The 14576-nt window shown below is 46.4% G+C and overlaps 1 protein-coding gene across 5 annotated transcripts in view; it reads left to right on the forward strand.

Moving 5' to 3' along the window:
* Nucleotides 1–14576, forward strand: part of LOC106577648 (ATP-dependent chromatin remodeler CHD3) — a 64444-nt gene that overhangs the window by 13677 nt on the left and 36191 nt on the right. For all 5 annotated transcript variants that reach the window (XM_014155949.3, XM_014155950.3, XM_014155951.3 and 2 more), the window contains exons 10-22: nt 59–262; nt 494–711; nt 1049–1180; nt 1406–1502; nt 1683–1874; nt 2034–2234; nt 2424–2561; nt 9422–9543; nt 10081–10254; nt 10507–10648; nt 13239–13370; nt 13498–13615; nt 13860–13984. In XM_014155949.3, the coding sequence (XP_014011424.1) occupies nt 59–262; nt 494–711; nt 1049–1180; nt 1406–1502; nt 1683–1874; nt 2034–2234; nt 2424–2561; nt 9422–9543; nt 10081–10254; nt 10507–10648; nt 13239–13370; nt 13498–13615; nt 13860–13984 (1995 nt within the window). The remainder of the gene's footprint in view (nt 1–58; nt 263–493; nt 712–1048; nt 1181–1405; nt 1503–1682; nt 1875–2033; nt 2235–2423; nt 2562–9421; nt 9544–10080; nt 10255–10506; nt 10649–13238; nt 13371–13497; nt 13616–13859; nt 13985–14576) is intronic.

The following is a 14576-nucleotide window of genomic DNA, read 5'->3' on the forward strand; positions in this document are numbered from 1 at the left end:
CTCTACTTTACCTTACTCTAATCTATTCTGATTCTTCATTTTCATCTTCTACCCCCAGTGTCCTGCTATCAAGGGCAGGGTACAGAGGATCCTCCACTGGCGATGGGGTGAGCCCCCCGATCCTGTACCCGTGCCCCCCGACCCCGATACCCCTCCTGATGCTCCCCTGCCACCCCCCATGAAGGGCAGGGCCGAGAGGGAGTTCTTTGTCAAGCTGACCGGACAGTCCTACTGGCACTGTACCTGGATCACCGAACTACAGGTGAGAGAGAGAGATGAGAGGAGAGGGAGAGAGAAGTAGGCAGGCAGGGAGAGAGAGAGGGAGAAAGAGAGAGTGAAACAGTTGGAGAAGAGGCTGATGTAATGATATGAAAAACGACAAGACACTTAGCATGCAAGTATCCTACACACTTCCCTTCCTTGTTTTCATTCAACACATTCCCTCTTTCCTCCATCTATTCCTCTCTTCTTTTTCATCCCTCCATCCCTCTAGCTGGAGATCTTCCACTCGGTGATGTTCCGTAACTACCAGAGGAAGACAGATATGGATGAGCCTCCCAGTCTGGACTATGGGTCGGGGGGAGAGGAGGAGAGTCTTAAGAGTGAGAAGAGGAGACTAAAAGACCCAGACTATGCTGCCCTGGATGACAAGTTCTATAAATACGGCATCAAGCCTGAATGGATGATGGTCCACCGCATCATCAACCACAGGTACGTGTGCATGTGGGGTGTGCTGGGGGTGAGTGGGCGGGCGGGGTGTGTGTGTGTGATATGGGGCTGGGCGGGTTGGGGTGTGTGAGATGGGGGTGAGTGGGCGGGCGGGGTGTGTGTGTGTGAGGCGGGGGGGTGTGTGTATGTGTGTGTGCGCTAGTTTATTGATTGTCGGCAGTTCTGGCCATAATGTGTGTGTACGTGTGTGTGTGTGTGTGTGTGTGTGTGTGTGTGTGTGTGTGTGTGTGTGTGTGTGTGTGTGTGTGTGTGTGTTGTGTGTGTGTGTGTGTGTGTGTGTGTGTGTGTGTGTGTGTGTGTGTGTGTGTGTGTTTCCCAGTATGGACAAGAAAGGGATATACCACTACCTGGTCAAGTGGAGAGACCTGACCTACGACCAGTGCACATGGGAGAGAGACGATCTGGAGATGCCAGAGTTTGTCATTCACAAGGCCAACTACTGGGCACACAGGTACTGGACTACTGTCCTTGCCAAATGGCATCCATGTTGGCACTAAACACTACTACAGTGAATCTGTCTTAATAATGTCAGTGTCAACATGGTGAACGTCACAGTTCTACATCACAAACCAAGTTTGGCGAACCTTGTATGATGTTGTAAATAGCTCAGGGACACTGGATTGATGATTGATAGATTGATTGATGGATCGATTGATTGATTGATTGATTGATTCAGGGATGAGGTGATGAAGGAGGCCCCAGACATGCCGAGGAGGATGAGGAGGATGAGGATGGAAGAGAGCGAAGACCCCCACAGATCACCTGTCAACGACGTGAGTTCTGATTGGCTCACTCACTCCGTAACAGCCACATCTATTGGTCGTCATTCCATTAGCCGATCAACTCTCACTACCAAGTCAAAACTCTAGTGTCATTCTGTACAAGGATGTCAATGATGTTTATCTCCTTTTTCCCTCCTTACATCACCATCCCTCTTTCTCTTTATCTTCCAGCCTACGATAAAGTACGAGGAGCAGCCAGACTTTGTGACAGCGACGGGGGGCACTCTGCACCTCTACCAGCTGGAGGGGCTCAACTGGCTGCGTTTCTCCTGGGCACAGGGCACTGACACCATCCTGGCAGACGAGATGGGGCTGGGCAAGACTATCCAGACCATCGTCTTCCTCTACTCACTCTTCAAAGAGGTAGGACGGTACCGTTAGGAGCCTTGTGTTCTGTGTGCTATGCAAATTCCCTCTTGAGTATCATGTGGTCATTTTAATAGAATAATAAATTATTAATAAATTATTCTATTCATCTTTGTAAAAAAAAAATCTCTCTCCTCCCGTCTTCCCCCCACCAAGGGCCACACAAGGGGCCCGTTCCTGGTGAGCGCCCCCCTCTCCACCATCATTAACTGGGAGAGAGAGTTTGAGATGTGGGCCCCTGACTTCTACGTGGTGACCTACACAGGGGACAAGGACAGCAGAGCCATCATCAGAGAGAACGAGCTGACCTTCGACGACACGGCCGTACGAGGAGGGAAGAAAACCTTCAAACTGAGGGTGAGAACGGAGGGGAGGGAGGGAGGGAAGAGGAGGGGAGGAAGGGGCAGAGGAACGACATGAGAGAAAGCTCAGATCTGTTCATCCCATCCTTACATTTTTTTTTTTTTAAATATCTGCTTCTGTTTCTCTCTGTCCCTCTCCCCCTCTCCCCTCTCTATCCCCCCTCCTCCTCTCTCTCCTCTCCAGAGAGAAGCCCCTATAAAGTTCCATGTCCTGTTGACGTCCTATGAGCTGGTGACGATAGACCAGACCTCCCTGAAGTCTATAGACTGGGCCTGTCTAGTGGTGGACGAAGCCCACCGCCTCAAGAACAACCAGAGCAAGGTAGGCTGCACCTGTTTGGTTTTGTGTGTGTGTGCGTTTGTACTGTATTTAACTTTGGCCAATCAGATCGCGTCTTTCTGTTCATACTCCCCGCCTACACGCAGCAACTCAAGAGGGAGACACCAACAGAGAGAATAGTGAGGAGCTGGGCAGAGGAGAGAGGCTCAATGCTGCAGGAGATTTTTGAGAATACTGATTGGAATACGGTCAAAGATTCATCCACCCAGGACTCATCCATCAACATTGAGGAATATACATCGTCAGTCACAGACTTCATTAGGAAATGTGTTGATGATGTTGTACCCACAATAAGAATCCGGATATACCCCAACCCAGTGGTGTAGTGGAGGGTATACGCAGGTATACGCCATATACCCACTTATTTTTCAGTGGGCATTGCTGTATACTCACTTCTTAATCCCCCCTGATAGGTATCAAGGTAGTGGAGGTTTACGCCATATCGACTAATAGGGCTGATGGAACAGATTGGAATGTTTAGTTTAAAATGTTGATAAACTATTATTTCATCACATTTTAGGCGCAGCTATGTACACACGGAAGTAGGCCTACGTGTGAACGTTCCAAAATGCAATTTGCGGGAAAATACCAAGTTGTAAAAATGAGCACTGCACATACAAGCGGTATCATGGACAGAGAATTGAACTATCCAAAGAGGGGGGATTTAAAGATGCAACAAATCAAATCACATTATATTTGTCACATGTGCCGAATACAACAGGTGTACCTCTTACAGTGAAATGCTTACTTTCAAGCCCTTAACCAGCAATGCAGTTTTAAGAAAATACAAAAACAAGTAAGAGATAAAAGTAACACATAATTAAAGAGCATCAGTAAATAACAACAGCGGGGCTATATACAGGGTACCGGTACAGAGTCAATGTGCGGGGGTACCGGTGTCGAGGTAATTGAGGTAATTTGTACATGTAGGTAGAGTTATTAATGTGACTATACATAGATAATAACAGAGAGTAGCAGCAGCGTAGAAGGGGGGGATGCAAATAGTCTGGGTAGCCATTTGATGACCTGTTCAGGGGTCTTATGGCTTGGGGGTAGAAGCTGTTTAGAAGCTTCTTGGACCTAGACTTGGCTCTCTGGTACTGCTTGCCTTGCAGTAGCAGAGAGAACAGTCTATGACTGGGGTGGCTGGAGTCTTTGACAATTTGTGGGGCCTTCCTCTGACACCGCTTGGTATAGATGTCCTGGATGGAAGGAAGCTTGGCACCGGTGATGTACTGGGCCGTACGCACTACACGTACGCACTACACGTACTCACTACACTCTGTAGTGCCTTGCGGTCGGTGGCCGAGCAGTTGCCATACCAGGCAGTGATGCAACCCGTCAGGATGCTCTCGATGGTGCAGCTGTAAAACTTTGTGAGGATCTGAGGACCCATGCCAAATCTTTTCAGTCTGCTGAGGGGGAATAGGTTTTGTTGTGCCCTCTTCACGATTGTCTTGGCGTGCTTGGACCATGTTAGTTTGTTGGTGATGTGGACGCCAAGGAACTTGAAGCTCTCAACCTGCTCCACTACAGTCCCGTCGATGAGAATGGGGGCGTGCTCGGTCCTCCTTTTCCTGTAGTCCACAATCATCTCCTTTGTCTTGATCACATTGGGGGAGCGATTGTTGTCCTTGCAGCACACGGTCAGGTCACTGACCTCCTCCCTATAGGCTGTCTCATCGTTGTCGGTGATCAGGCCTACCACTGTTGTGTCATTGGCAAACTTAATGATGGTGTTGTAGTCATGTCTGGCCGTGCAATCATGTTTGAATAGGGAGTACAGGAGTGGACTGAGCACACACCCCTGAGGGGCCCTGTGTTGAGGACCAGTGTGGCGGATGTGTTGTTACCTACCTTTACCACCTGGGGACCGCCCGTCAGGAAGTCCAAGATCCAGTTGCAGAGGGAGGTGTTTAGTCCCAGGGTCCTTAGCTTAGTGAGGAGCTTTGAGAGTACTATGGTGTTGAACGCTGAGTTGTAGTCAATGAATAGTATTCTCACATAGGTGTTCCTTTAGTCCAGGTGTGAAAGGGCAGTGTGGAGTGCAATAGAGATGGCATTATCTGTGGATCTGTTTGGGCGGTATGCAAGTTGGAGTGGGTCTAGGGTTTCTGGGATAATTGTGTTGATGTGAGCCATGACCAGTCTTTCAAAGCACTTCATGGCTACAGACGAGTGCTACGGGTCGGTAGTCATTTAGGCAGGTTTCCTTAGTGTTCTTGGGCACAGGGACTATGGTGGTCTGCTTGAAACATGTTGGTATTACAGACTCAGACAGGGAGAGGTTGAAAATGTCAGTGAAGATACTTGCCAGTTGGTCAGTGCATGCTCAGAGTACACGTCCTGGTAATCCATCTGGCCCTGCGGCCTTGTGAATGTTGACCTGTTTAAAAGTCTTACTCACATCGGCTGTGGAGAGTGTGATCACACAGTCGTCCGGAACAGCTGATGCTCTCGTGCATGTTTCAGTGTTACTTGCCTCGAAGTGAGCATAGAAGTTATTTAGCCCGTCTGGTAGGCTCGTGTCACTGGGTACCTCTCGGCTGTCCTTCCCTTTATAGTCTGTAACAGTTTGCAAACCGTGTCACATCCGACGAGCATCGGAGCCAGTGTAGTATGATTCGATCTTGATGGTTCGTCGGAGGGCATAGCAACATGGGTTGCTAACATGATTAGGATAATGCCTTTGGCTGCTAGACAATGAAACAAAGTTGAAAGAAAACCAATAGAACAGGAGAACACATATGAGGAAGTCTTTATAAAAAATAATTGCCTCCACGTTTCTACAGTAGGGTGGATTTTAGCTACATGCTACTTTGAAGCAAGGTAAGACATGCCTCATAATATGAAGTAAAACGTCAAACAATTAAGGAACAGGAAAAATATAGTGATGCTAATGATAGGCAAACACGTCTTCTGGTAGATTGAAATGCTTTCCCAAAAACCTTCTATATTATATGGTAACTAGATACAAAGTAGCCTACCTGTCAGAAACATCATGATTATTTGCGTCATTCCAGTGGCCATTTCCTTTGCAAACTCCATCTCATGTGCTAGAAACACGCTAATCAAACAATAGTCCTAGGTGCCTGCACACGTGAAGTAAAGGGTAACTACTCTCAAAAATCTAAATTTCTTAGATTTTCCCAGACCTCAAAAGTGGTCTCCTGATGTGGTTTAAGCATTGTTATTGACTTAGAACATACAATTATGTTGTTTTCCTGTAAAAAAAAGTGTGACTTATAAAAATTGGGGGAAATCTGTAACCTGTGATTTTCTGACTCAGTTTATCTGTTTCAATAGTAGGTCTACTATTAGCCTACTGCACAGTACAGCTTGGGTTGGCCTAACTGTGAAAGACCAATATGGGATTTATCGTTGTAGGTTCATAGTGTATGCCATTGTTTCTCAATTTTTCAGACAGGGTGCCCTTCCTTCGCCGGACAGGCCGTTTGGGAGAAAAATTGGCAAAGTTAGACTATACCTACATTTCCAGGCACCACTACACCACTGCCCCAACCAAAAACCCTGGATGAACGGAGATATCCGTACAACGCTGATAGCCCGTACTGCAGCATTCAATGTCAGCAGAACGAACCCTGATGACTCGGTGGCACGCGACGCGTACAAGGCAAGCAGGTACAAGCTCCGCAAATCCATTAGGGATGCAAAAGGCAATACAAACCTTGAATTGACATTCGACAACTCAGATTCACTCCGCATGTTGCAAGGACTACACACTACCAAAGACTACAAAGGCAAATCCAGCTGTGTGGTGCCCACCGAAGCCTCCCTCCCAGACGAGCTCAACACATTCTATGCTCGCTTCGAGGCAGACAGTGCTGAGCCATCCAGGAAAACTCTCGCTGCTCCAGATGACCAGGTGCTTTCGCTCTCCGAGGGTGACGTGAGGAAAACTCTCAAACGAGTGAGTACTCCCAAAGCCACCGGCCCAGATGGCATCCCTGGCTGTGTCCTCAGTGTGTGCTGACCAGCTGGCAGGCGTCTTCTCGGACATCTTTAACCTGTCCCTCTCCCTGGCTATAGTCCTCACCTGATTTAAGGAGACCACCGTCATCCCAGTGCCCAAGAAAAACCAGGTGACATGCCCAAATGACTATCGCCGTCGTGCTCGCCCCTGTCCTCACAAAGTGCTTCGAGAGGCTGGTCATGCCCCACATCAAGGCCAGCATGCCAGGCACACTGGACCCACTCCAATTTGCCTACCGCTCCAACAGATCCACGGAAGATGGCATTTCCATCGCTATTCACATGGCCGTAACTGTCACGAAACACTTGGGGGGGTGAAGGAGGGGTGAAGTCAGGCGCAGGAGACTGAGGTCCGTGAAACACACGTTTAATAATTATTGAAAAAATGCCGCAACAAGGCAGGGTGCACAATAATACAGTAGGAGAACAGCTCCTACTGTATTAAAAATACTAAAGGATGGGACGCAGCCCGGCAACCCTAATGCCTAAAACACGCAGCGTAAATAGGAAAAATGCAATATACCCCTACGTGCCCAAAAGGCATGACACATAAACAATCCCACAGAAATCCCCAAATGAAACAGACAAACTAAATACCCCACTAATTGACTAAGACAAAACAGGTGCAGACCTAAACAGACATAACCAAAAGACACAGAAACATAGATCGGTGGCAGCTAGTAGGCCGGCGACGATGACCGAGATTATACACTGCCCCCCCAAACCCCCTGTCCCCAATACACGTGTAAATATTGGACTATAAATGGTGCCTTCCTGTATTATACTTATGCTAAAATGTTTATTCTATTCTACTGAGTTATTTACTTTATGCTCGTATTCTTATCTTTTATTATTTCTTATTGTTGTTGCGTTGTCAAGAAGGAACCTGCAAGTAAGCATTTAATTTCATTGGCTTTGTGCGCAATGTATACGAGTACAAGGCAAGCAGGTACGAGCTATCCATTAGGGACTCAAAAAGACAATACAGTCATGGCCAAAAGTTTTGAGAATGACACAAATATTAATTTCCACAAAGTTTGCTGCTTCAGTGTCTTTAGATATTTTTGTCAGATGTTACTATGGAATACTGAAGTATAATTACAAGCATTTCATAAGTGTCAAAGGCTTTTATTGACAACTACATGAAGTTGATGCATAGAGTCATTATTTGCAGTGTTGACCCTTCTTTTTCAAGACCTCTGCAATCCACCCTGGCATGCTGTTAATTAACTTCTGGGCCACATCCTGACTGATGGCAGCCCATTCTTGCATAATCAATGTTTGGAGTTTGTCAGAATTTGTGGGTTTTTGTTTGTCCACCCGCCTCTTGAGGATTGACCACAAGTTCTCAATGGGATTAAGGTCTGGGGAGTTTCCTGGCCATGGACCCAAAATATCAATGTTTTGTTCCCCGATCCACTTATCACTTTTGCCTTATGGCAAGGTGCTCCATCATGCTGGAAAAGGCATTGTTCGTCAGCAAACTGTTCCTGGAAGGTTGGGAGAAGTTGCTCTCGGAGGACGTGTTGGTACCATTCTTTATTCATGGCTGTGTTCTTAGGCAAAATTGTGAGTGAGCCCACTCCCTTGGCTGAGAAGCAATCCCACACATGAATGGTCTCAGGATGCTTTACTGTTGGCATGACAAAGGACTGATGGTAGCGCTCACCTTGTCTTCTCCGGACAAGATTTTTTCCGGGTGCCCCAAACAATCGGAAAGGGGATTCATCAGAGAAAATGACTTTACCCCAGTCCTCAGCAGTCCAATCCCTGTACCTTTTGCAGAATATCAGTCTGTCCCTGATGTTTTTCCTGAAGAGAAGTGGCTTCTTTGCTGCCCTTCTTGACATCAGGCCATCCTCCAAAAGTCTTCGCCTCACTGTGCGTTCAGATGCACTCACACCTGCCTGCTGCCATTCCTGAGCAAGCTCTGTACTGGTGGTGCCCCGATCCCGCAGCTGAACCAACTTTAGGAGATGGTCCAGGCGCTTGCTGGACTTTCTTGGGCGCCCTGAAGCCTTCTTCGCAACAGTTGAACCGCTCTCCTTGAAGTTCTTGATGATCCGATAAATAGTTGATTTAGGTGCAATCTTACTGGCAGCAATATCCTTGCCTATGAAGCCCTTTTTGTGCAAAGCAATGATGACGGCATGTGTTTCCTTGCAGGTAACCTTGTTTGACAGAGGAAGAACAATGATTCCAAGCACCTTTTGAAGCTTCCAGTCTGTTATTCTAATTCAATCAGCATGACAGAGTGATCTCCAGCCTTGTCCTCGTCAACACTCACACCAGATGTCAGCTGGTCCTTTTGTGGCAGGGCTGAAATGCAGTAGAAATGTTTTTTGGGGATTCAGTTCATTTGCATGGCAAAGAGGGACTTTGCAATTAATTGCAATTCATCTGATCACTCTTCATAACATTCTGGAGTATATGCAAATTGCCATCATACAAACTGAGTCAGCAGACTTTGTGAAAATTAATATTTGTATCATTCTCAAAACTTTTGCTCACGACTGTACAGACTCAAACTTGAATTGACGTTCAACAACTCAGACTCACTTCGCATGTGGCAAGGACTACAGACTATTAAAGACTACAAAGGCACATCCAGTTGTGCGGTGACCACCGAAGCCTCCCTCCCAGACGAGCTCAACACATTCTATGCTCGCTTCGAGGCAGACAATACCGAGCCATCCAGGAAGACTCTCGCTAATCATAAAACTTGAAAACTTAACAAATAAAACTTGAAACCTTACAGAATTTCCTCTTGAGAGACAATAAACATCAACAATCAATCAATCAATCGTTTAATCAATCAATTAATTATTGCCTGTGTTTTGTCTCCTCAGTTCTTCAGACGTCTGAATGACTATACGATTGACCACAAGCTGCTGCTGACTGGTACTCCTCTACAGAACAACCTGGAGGAGCTGTTTCACCTGCTCAACTTCCTCACTCCCAACCGTTTCAAGTATGGGAACACACGCACACGCATATTCACATAATGGTTGCGTTTACACAGACAGACTAATTCTGATCTTTTGTCACTAATTGGTATTTTGATAATTAGGCCAAATATCAGAATTGGGCTCTCTGTGTAAACACAGTAAACACAGCCATAGAAATACATACACATAACATGTACATATAGACTGGCACTGACTTGGACATATGTGGATGTATAGATGCACACACTCATAGGCTGCGTTTAGACAGGCAGCCCAATTCTGATCTCTTTTTCCCACTAATTGGTCTTTTGACCAATCAGATCAGCTCTGAAAAAGAGCTGCCGTGAAAAGATCTGATGTGATTGGTCAAAAGACCAATTAGTGGAATTGAGCTGCTTGTCTAAACGCAGCCATATATGCATGCAAACCACTCACACACAACACAATCATGCATCTGTACTTCTATTTGCATGTTTCAACCTAAATATCCTCCATTCACCAGACATTCTTTCGCTCTCTCTCTCTCCCTTCCTCCATCTTCCTCCTCCCTCCATCTGTAGTAATCTGGAGGGGTTCCTGGAGGAGTTTGCAGACATCTCCAAGGAGGACCAGATCCAGAAGCTCCATGACCTGCTGGGTCCCCACATGTTGAGGAGGCTGAAGGCTGACGTCTTCAAGAACATGCCGGCCAAGACTGAGCTCATCGTACGAGTGGAACTAAGCCCCATGCAGAAGTAAGGAGGAGCAGGGTGGAGGGGTGGAGAGAGAGTGGGGGAGGGTGTGGGGGAGGATGCATGGAGGGGGAGAGGAGAGGAGAGGAGAGGAACGACGAAAGGACAGGAATAGTGAAAGAGTGAGGGAAGAGAGGAGGGAAGGCGTATGGTAGATAAAGACTGAAAAGGAGAGAATGAGGGAGTAGTTAACAAGTTAATCATAAAAACAATCACACACTAACTGTGTCTTTCTTCATTGATGTATTATAACAGGAAATACTACAAGTTGATTCTGACGAGGAACTTTGAGGCTCTGAACTCTAAAGGAGGAGGTAACCAGGTGTCTCTACTCAACATCATGATGGACCTGAAGAAGTGTGCCAACCACCCCTACCTCTTCCCCGTCGCCTCCATGGTAACTATGATCATAATGATACACTGAGTGTACAAAACATTAGGAGCACCTGCTCTTTCCGTGACGGACTGACCAGGTGAATCAAATCAAATCAAATTTGTTGGGGCGGTATGCGAATTGGAGTGGGTCTAGGGTTTCCGGGATGATGGTGTTGATGTGAGCCATGTCCAGCCTTTCAAAGCACTTCATGGCTACCAACGTGAGTGCTATGGGTCGGTAGTCATTTAGACAGGTTACCTTCACTTTCTTGGGCACAGGGACTATGGTGGTCTGCTTGAAACAGGTAGGTATTACAGACTATGTGAGGGAGAGGTTGAAAATGTCAGTGAAGACACTTGCCAGTTGGTCAGCGCATGTTCTGAGTACATGTCCTGGTAATCCGTCTGGCCCCGTGGCCTTGTGAATGTTGACTTGTTTAAAGGTCTTGCTCACATTGGCTACAGAGAGTGTGACCACACAGATGTCTGAAACAGCTGGTGCTCTCATGCATGTTTCAGTGTTGCTTGGCTCGAAGCGAGCATAAAAGGTATTTAGCCCGTCTGGTAGGCTCGCGTCACTGGGCAGCTCACGGCTGTGTTTCCCTTTGTGGTCCGTAACACTTTGCAAGCTCTGCCACATCCGACGAGCGTCAGAGCTGGTGTAGTAGGATTCGATCTTAGTCCTGTATTGATGCTTTGCCTGTTTGATGGTTCATCTGAGGGCATGGCGGGATTTCTTATAAGCTTCCGGATTAATGTCCCGCTCCTTGAAAGCGGCAGCTCTAGCCTTGAGCTCGGTGCAGATGTTGCCTGTAATCCATGGCTTCTGGTTGGGATATGTACGTACAGTCACTGTGGGGGGGACGTCGTCGATGCACTTATTGATGAAGCCGGTGACTGAAGTGGTATACTCTTCAATGCCATTGGATGAATCCAGGAACATATTCTAGTCTGTGCTAGAAAAACAGTCCTTTAGCGTAGAATTTGCGTCATCTGACCACTTCCGTATTGAGCGAGTCACTGGTACTTCCTGCTTTAGATTTTGCTTGTAAGCAGGAATCAGGAGGATAGAATTATGGTCAGATTTGCCAAATGGAGGGCGAGGGAGAGCTTTGTATGTGTCTCTGTGTGTGGAGTAAAGGTGATTGAGAGTTTTTTTCCCTCTGGTTGCACATGTGACATGCTGGTAGAAATGAGATAAAACGGATCTAAGTTTGCCTGCATTAAAGTTCTCGGCCACTAGGAGCGCCGCTTCTGGATGAGCCTTTTCTTGTTTACTTATGTCCTTATACAGCTCGTTGAATGCGGTCTTAGAGCCAGCTTCGGTTTGTGGTGGTAAATAGACGGCTATGAAAAATATGGTAGATAGAGTGGTCTACAGCTTATCTTGGTAGATAGTGTGGTCTACAGCTTATCATGAGGTACTCTACCTCAGGCAAGTAATACCTCGAGCCTACCTTAATATTAGACATTGCACACCAGCTGTTATTTACAAATAACACAAACCCCCACCCCTACCAGACGTAGCTGTTCTGTCCTGCCGATGTACGGAAAACACAGCCAACTATATATTATCCGTGTCGTCGTTCAGCCACGACTTGGTGAAACATAAGATATTACAGTTTTTAATGTCCCGTTGGTAGGATAGTCTCGAACGGATGGTCGAGGTGGGTTACCCACTTGCCGACGAATTCTCACAAGACACCCTGATCTGCGCCCCCTGTATTACCTTATTTTCTTCATGTGAATGACAGGGATTTGGGCCTTGTCTGGGAGCAACATTATAGCCTTCGCGTCAGACTCATTAATTAAGGTGAAAGCTATGGTCCCTTGTTGATGTCAGCTGTTAAATCCACTTTAATCAGTGTAGATGAAGGGGAAGAGACAGGTTAAAGAAGGATTTGTAAGCCTTGAGACAATTGAGACATGGATTGTGTTTGTATGCTATTCAGGCGGTGACTGTGCAAGACAAAATATTTAAGTGGCCTTTGAACGGGTTATGGTAGGATGTTCCAGGTGCATCGGTTTCAGTGTGTCAAGAACTGCAATGCTGCTGGGCTTTTCACTCCGAACAGTTTCACGTGTATATCAGTAATGGTCCACCACCCAAAGGACATCCAGCCAACTTAACACAACTGTGGGAAGCATTGGAGTCAACATGGGCCAGCATCCCTGTGAAACACTTTTAACACCTAGTACTCCATGCCCCGACGAATTGAGGCTGTTCTGAGGGCAAAAGTTGGTGCAACTCTATATTAGTGTATATTATCTCATGTTACAGCAAGATCAACATTGGGGCAATGATATTAAATCACATTTTCCACAGTAAGGACACTGTAATTCACCTCTGAATTGCAGAACAGTGACACATTCTGGTAGGTTTGAGTAGTATAGCTACAAATGTATTCAGCCTATTAGCCTATTATTACAGTCTAAGGGGGAAACAAATCTAGGAATATGTATTAATGTAAACATGACCACAAATGTTCATGGAAATGAAAGAGTTTACATTCTTTCAGTTATTCACGTTCAATAAAGAAGTTATATCTGTATAATGTATGAGTTATATGTCATCACATGGCCATGGTGTGTTGTCTTTACCGTGGTATTAGGAAGCCCGTAAGACGGCGAGCGGAGCGTACGAGGGCACGGACCTCACAAAGGCTTCTGGGAAACTGACTCTGTTGCAGAAGATGATGAGGAAACTGAAGGACCAGGGACACCGCGTGCTAGTCTTCTCACAGGTTGCTACACACACACACACGCACACGCACACACACGCAAACACAAACATGCACACTGTTAGCACTTCCGTGACCATTTCTCTTCTCTCTCCTGCTCTCCTCCCACTCTCTCCTCTCTCCCTGGTAGATGACTAAGATGTTGGACCTGTTGGAGGACTTCCTGGACTTTGAGGGTTATAAGTACGAGAGGATCGACGGAGGAATCACAGGAGCTCTGAGACAGGAGGCCATAGACAGGTTCAATGGTGAGGCAGACACTCAGTCTACTGCAGGTTCTAGAAACAAATACAAGCCATTTAGATGAAAGGGAACATTGCGATGTTTTTTTTTCTTCTCATTATCAGTGTCTAATGCAATTTATTTCTCTCCCCCATCTCACTTTCTCTATCTCCCTCTCTCACGCTCTCTCTCTCCCTCTCTCTCTCTCTCTCTCTCTCTCTCTCTCTCTCTCTCTCTCTCTCTTTCTTTCTCTCTGTCTCTCTCTCTCAGCTCCTGGTGCTCCTCAATTCTGTTTCCTGCTGTCCACCAGGGCAGGGGGTCTGGGTATTAACCTGGCTACAGCAGACACTGTTGTCATCTTCGACTCAGACTGGAACCCCCACAATGACATCCAGGTAGACTGTCTCTTGAATGTTGAAATAATGTCCATTATCGAAAAACAAGACTTAAGGACGTTCATGTAGAATTTACATCAATTTCCATGCACTTCATTTTTGCTCTTTAAACATCATACAAACAGTAAATAAGTGGCTAATCTGCCTTTGCCTTCCGTCCTGCTAGCTAACGTTTAATCGCTGGAAAATAAATGGGACGAACTGAAAGCATGTATATACCTACCAACGGGACATAAAAACTGTAATATCTTATGTGTTACCGTGTCGTGGCTGAACGGCGATATTAAGAACATACAGCTGGTGGGTTATACACTCTATCGGCAGGATAGGAGAGTAGTCTCTGGTAAGACATGGGGCGGGGGCCTATGCATATAGGTAAACAACAGCTGGTGCATGATATCTAAGGAAGTCTTAAGGTTTTGCTCGCCTGAGGTAGAGTATCTCTATCAACCTAGAGAGTTTTCATCTGTATTTTTCGTAGCTGTCTACATACCACCACAGATCGATGCTGGCACTAAAACCACACTCAATGAGCTGTATACCGCCATAAGCAAACAGGAAAACACTCATCCAGAGGCGGCGCTCCTAGTGG

This window comes from Salmo salar, chromosome 18 (genome assembly GCF_965601325.2).
Source record: "Salmo salar chromosome 18, fSalSal1, whole genome shotgun sequence".
NCBI classification, from domain to species: domain Eukaryota; kingdom Metazoa; phylum Chordata; class Actinopteri; order Salmoniformes; family Salmonidae; genus Salmo; species Salmo salar.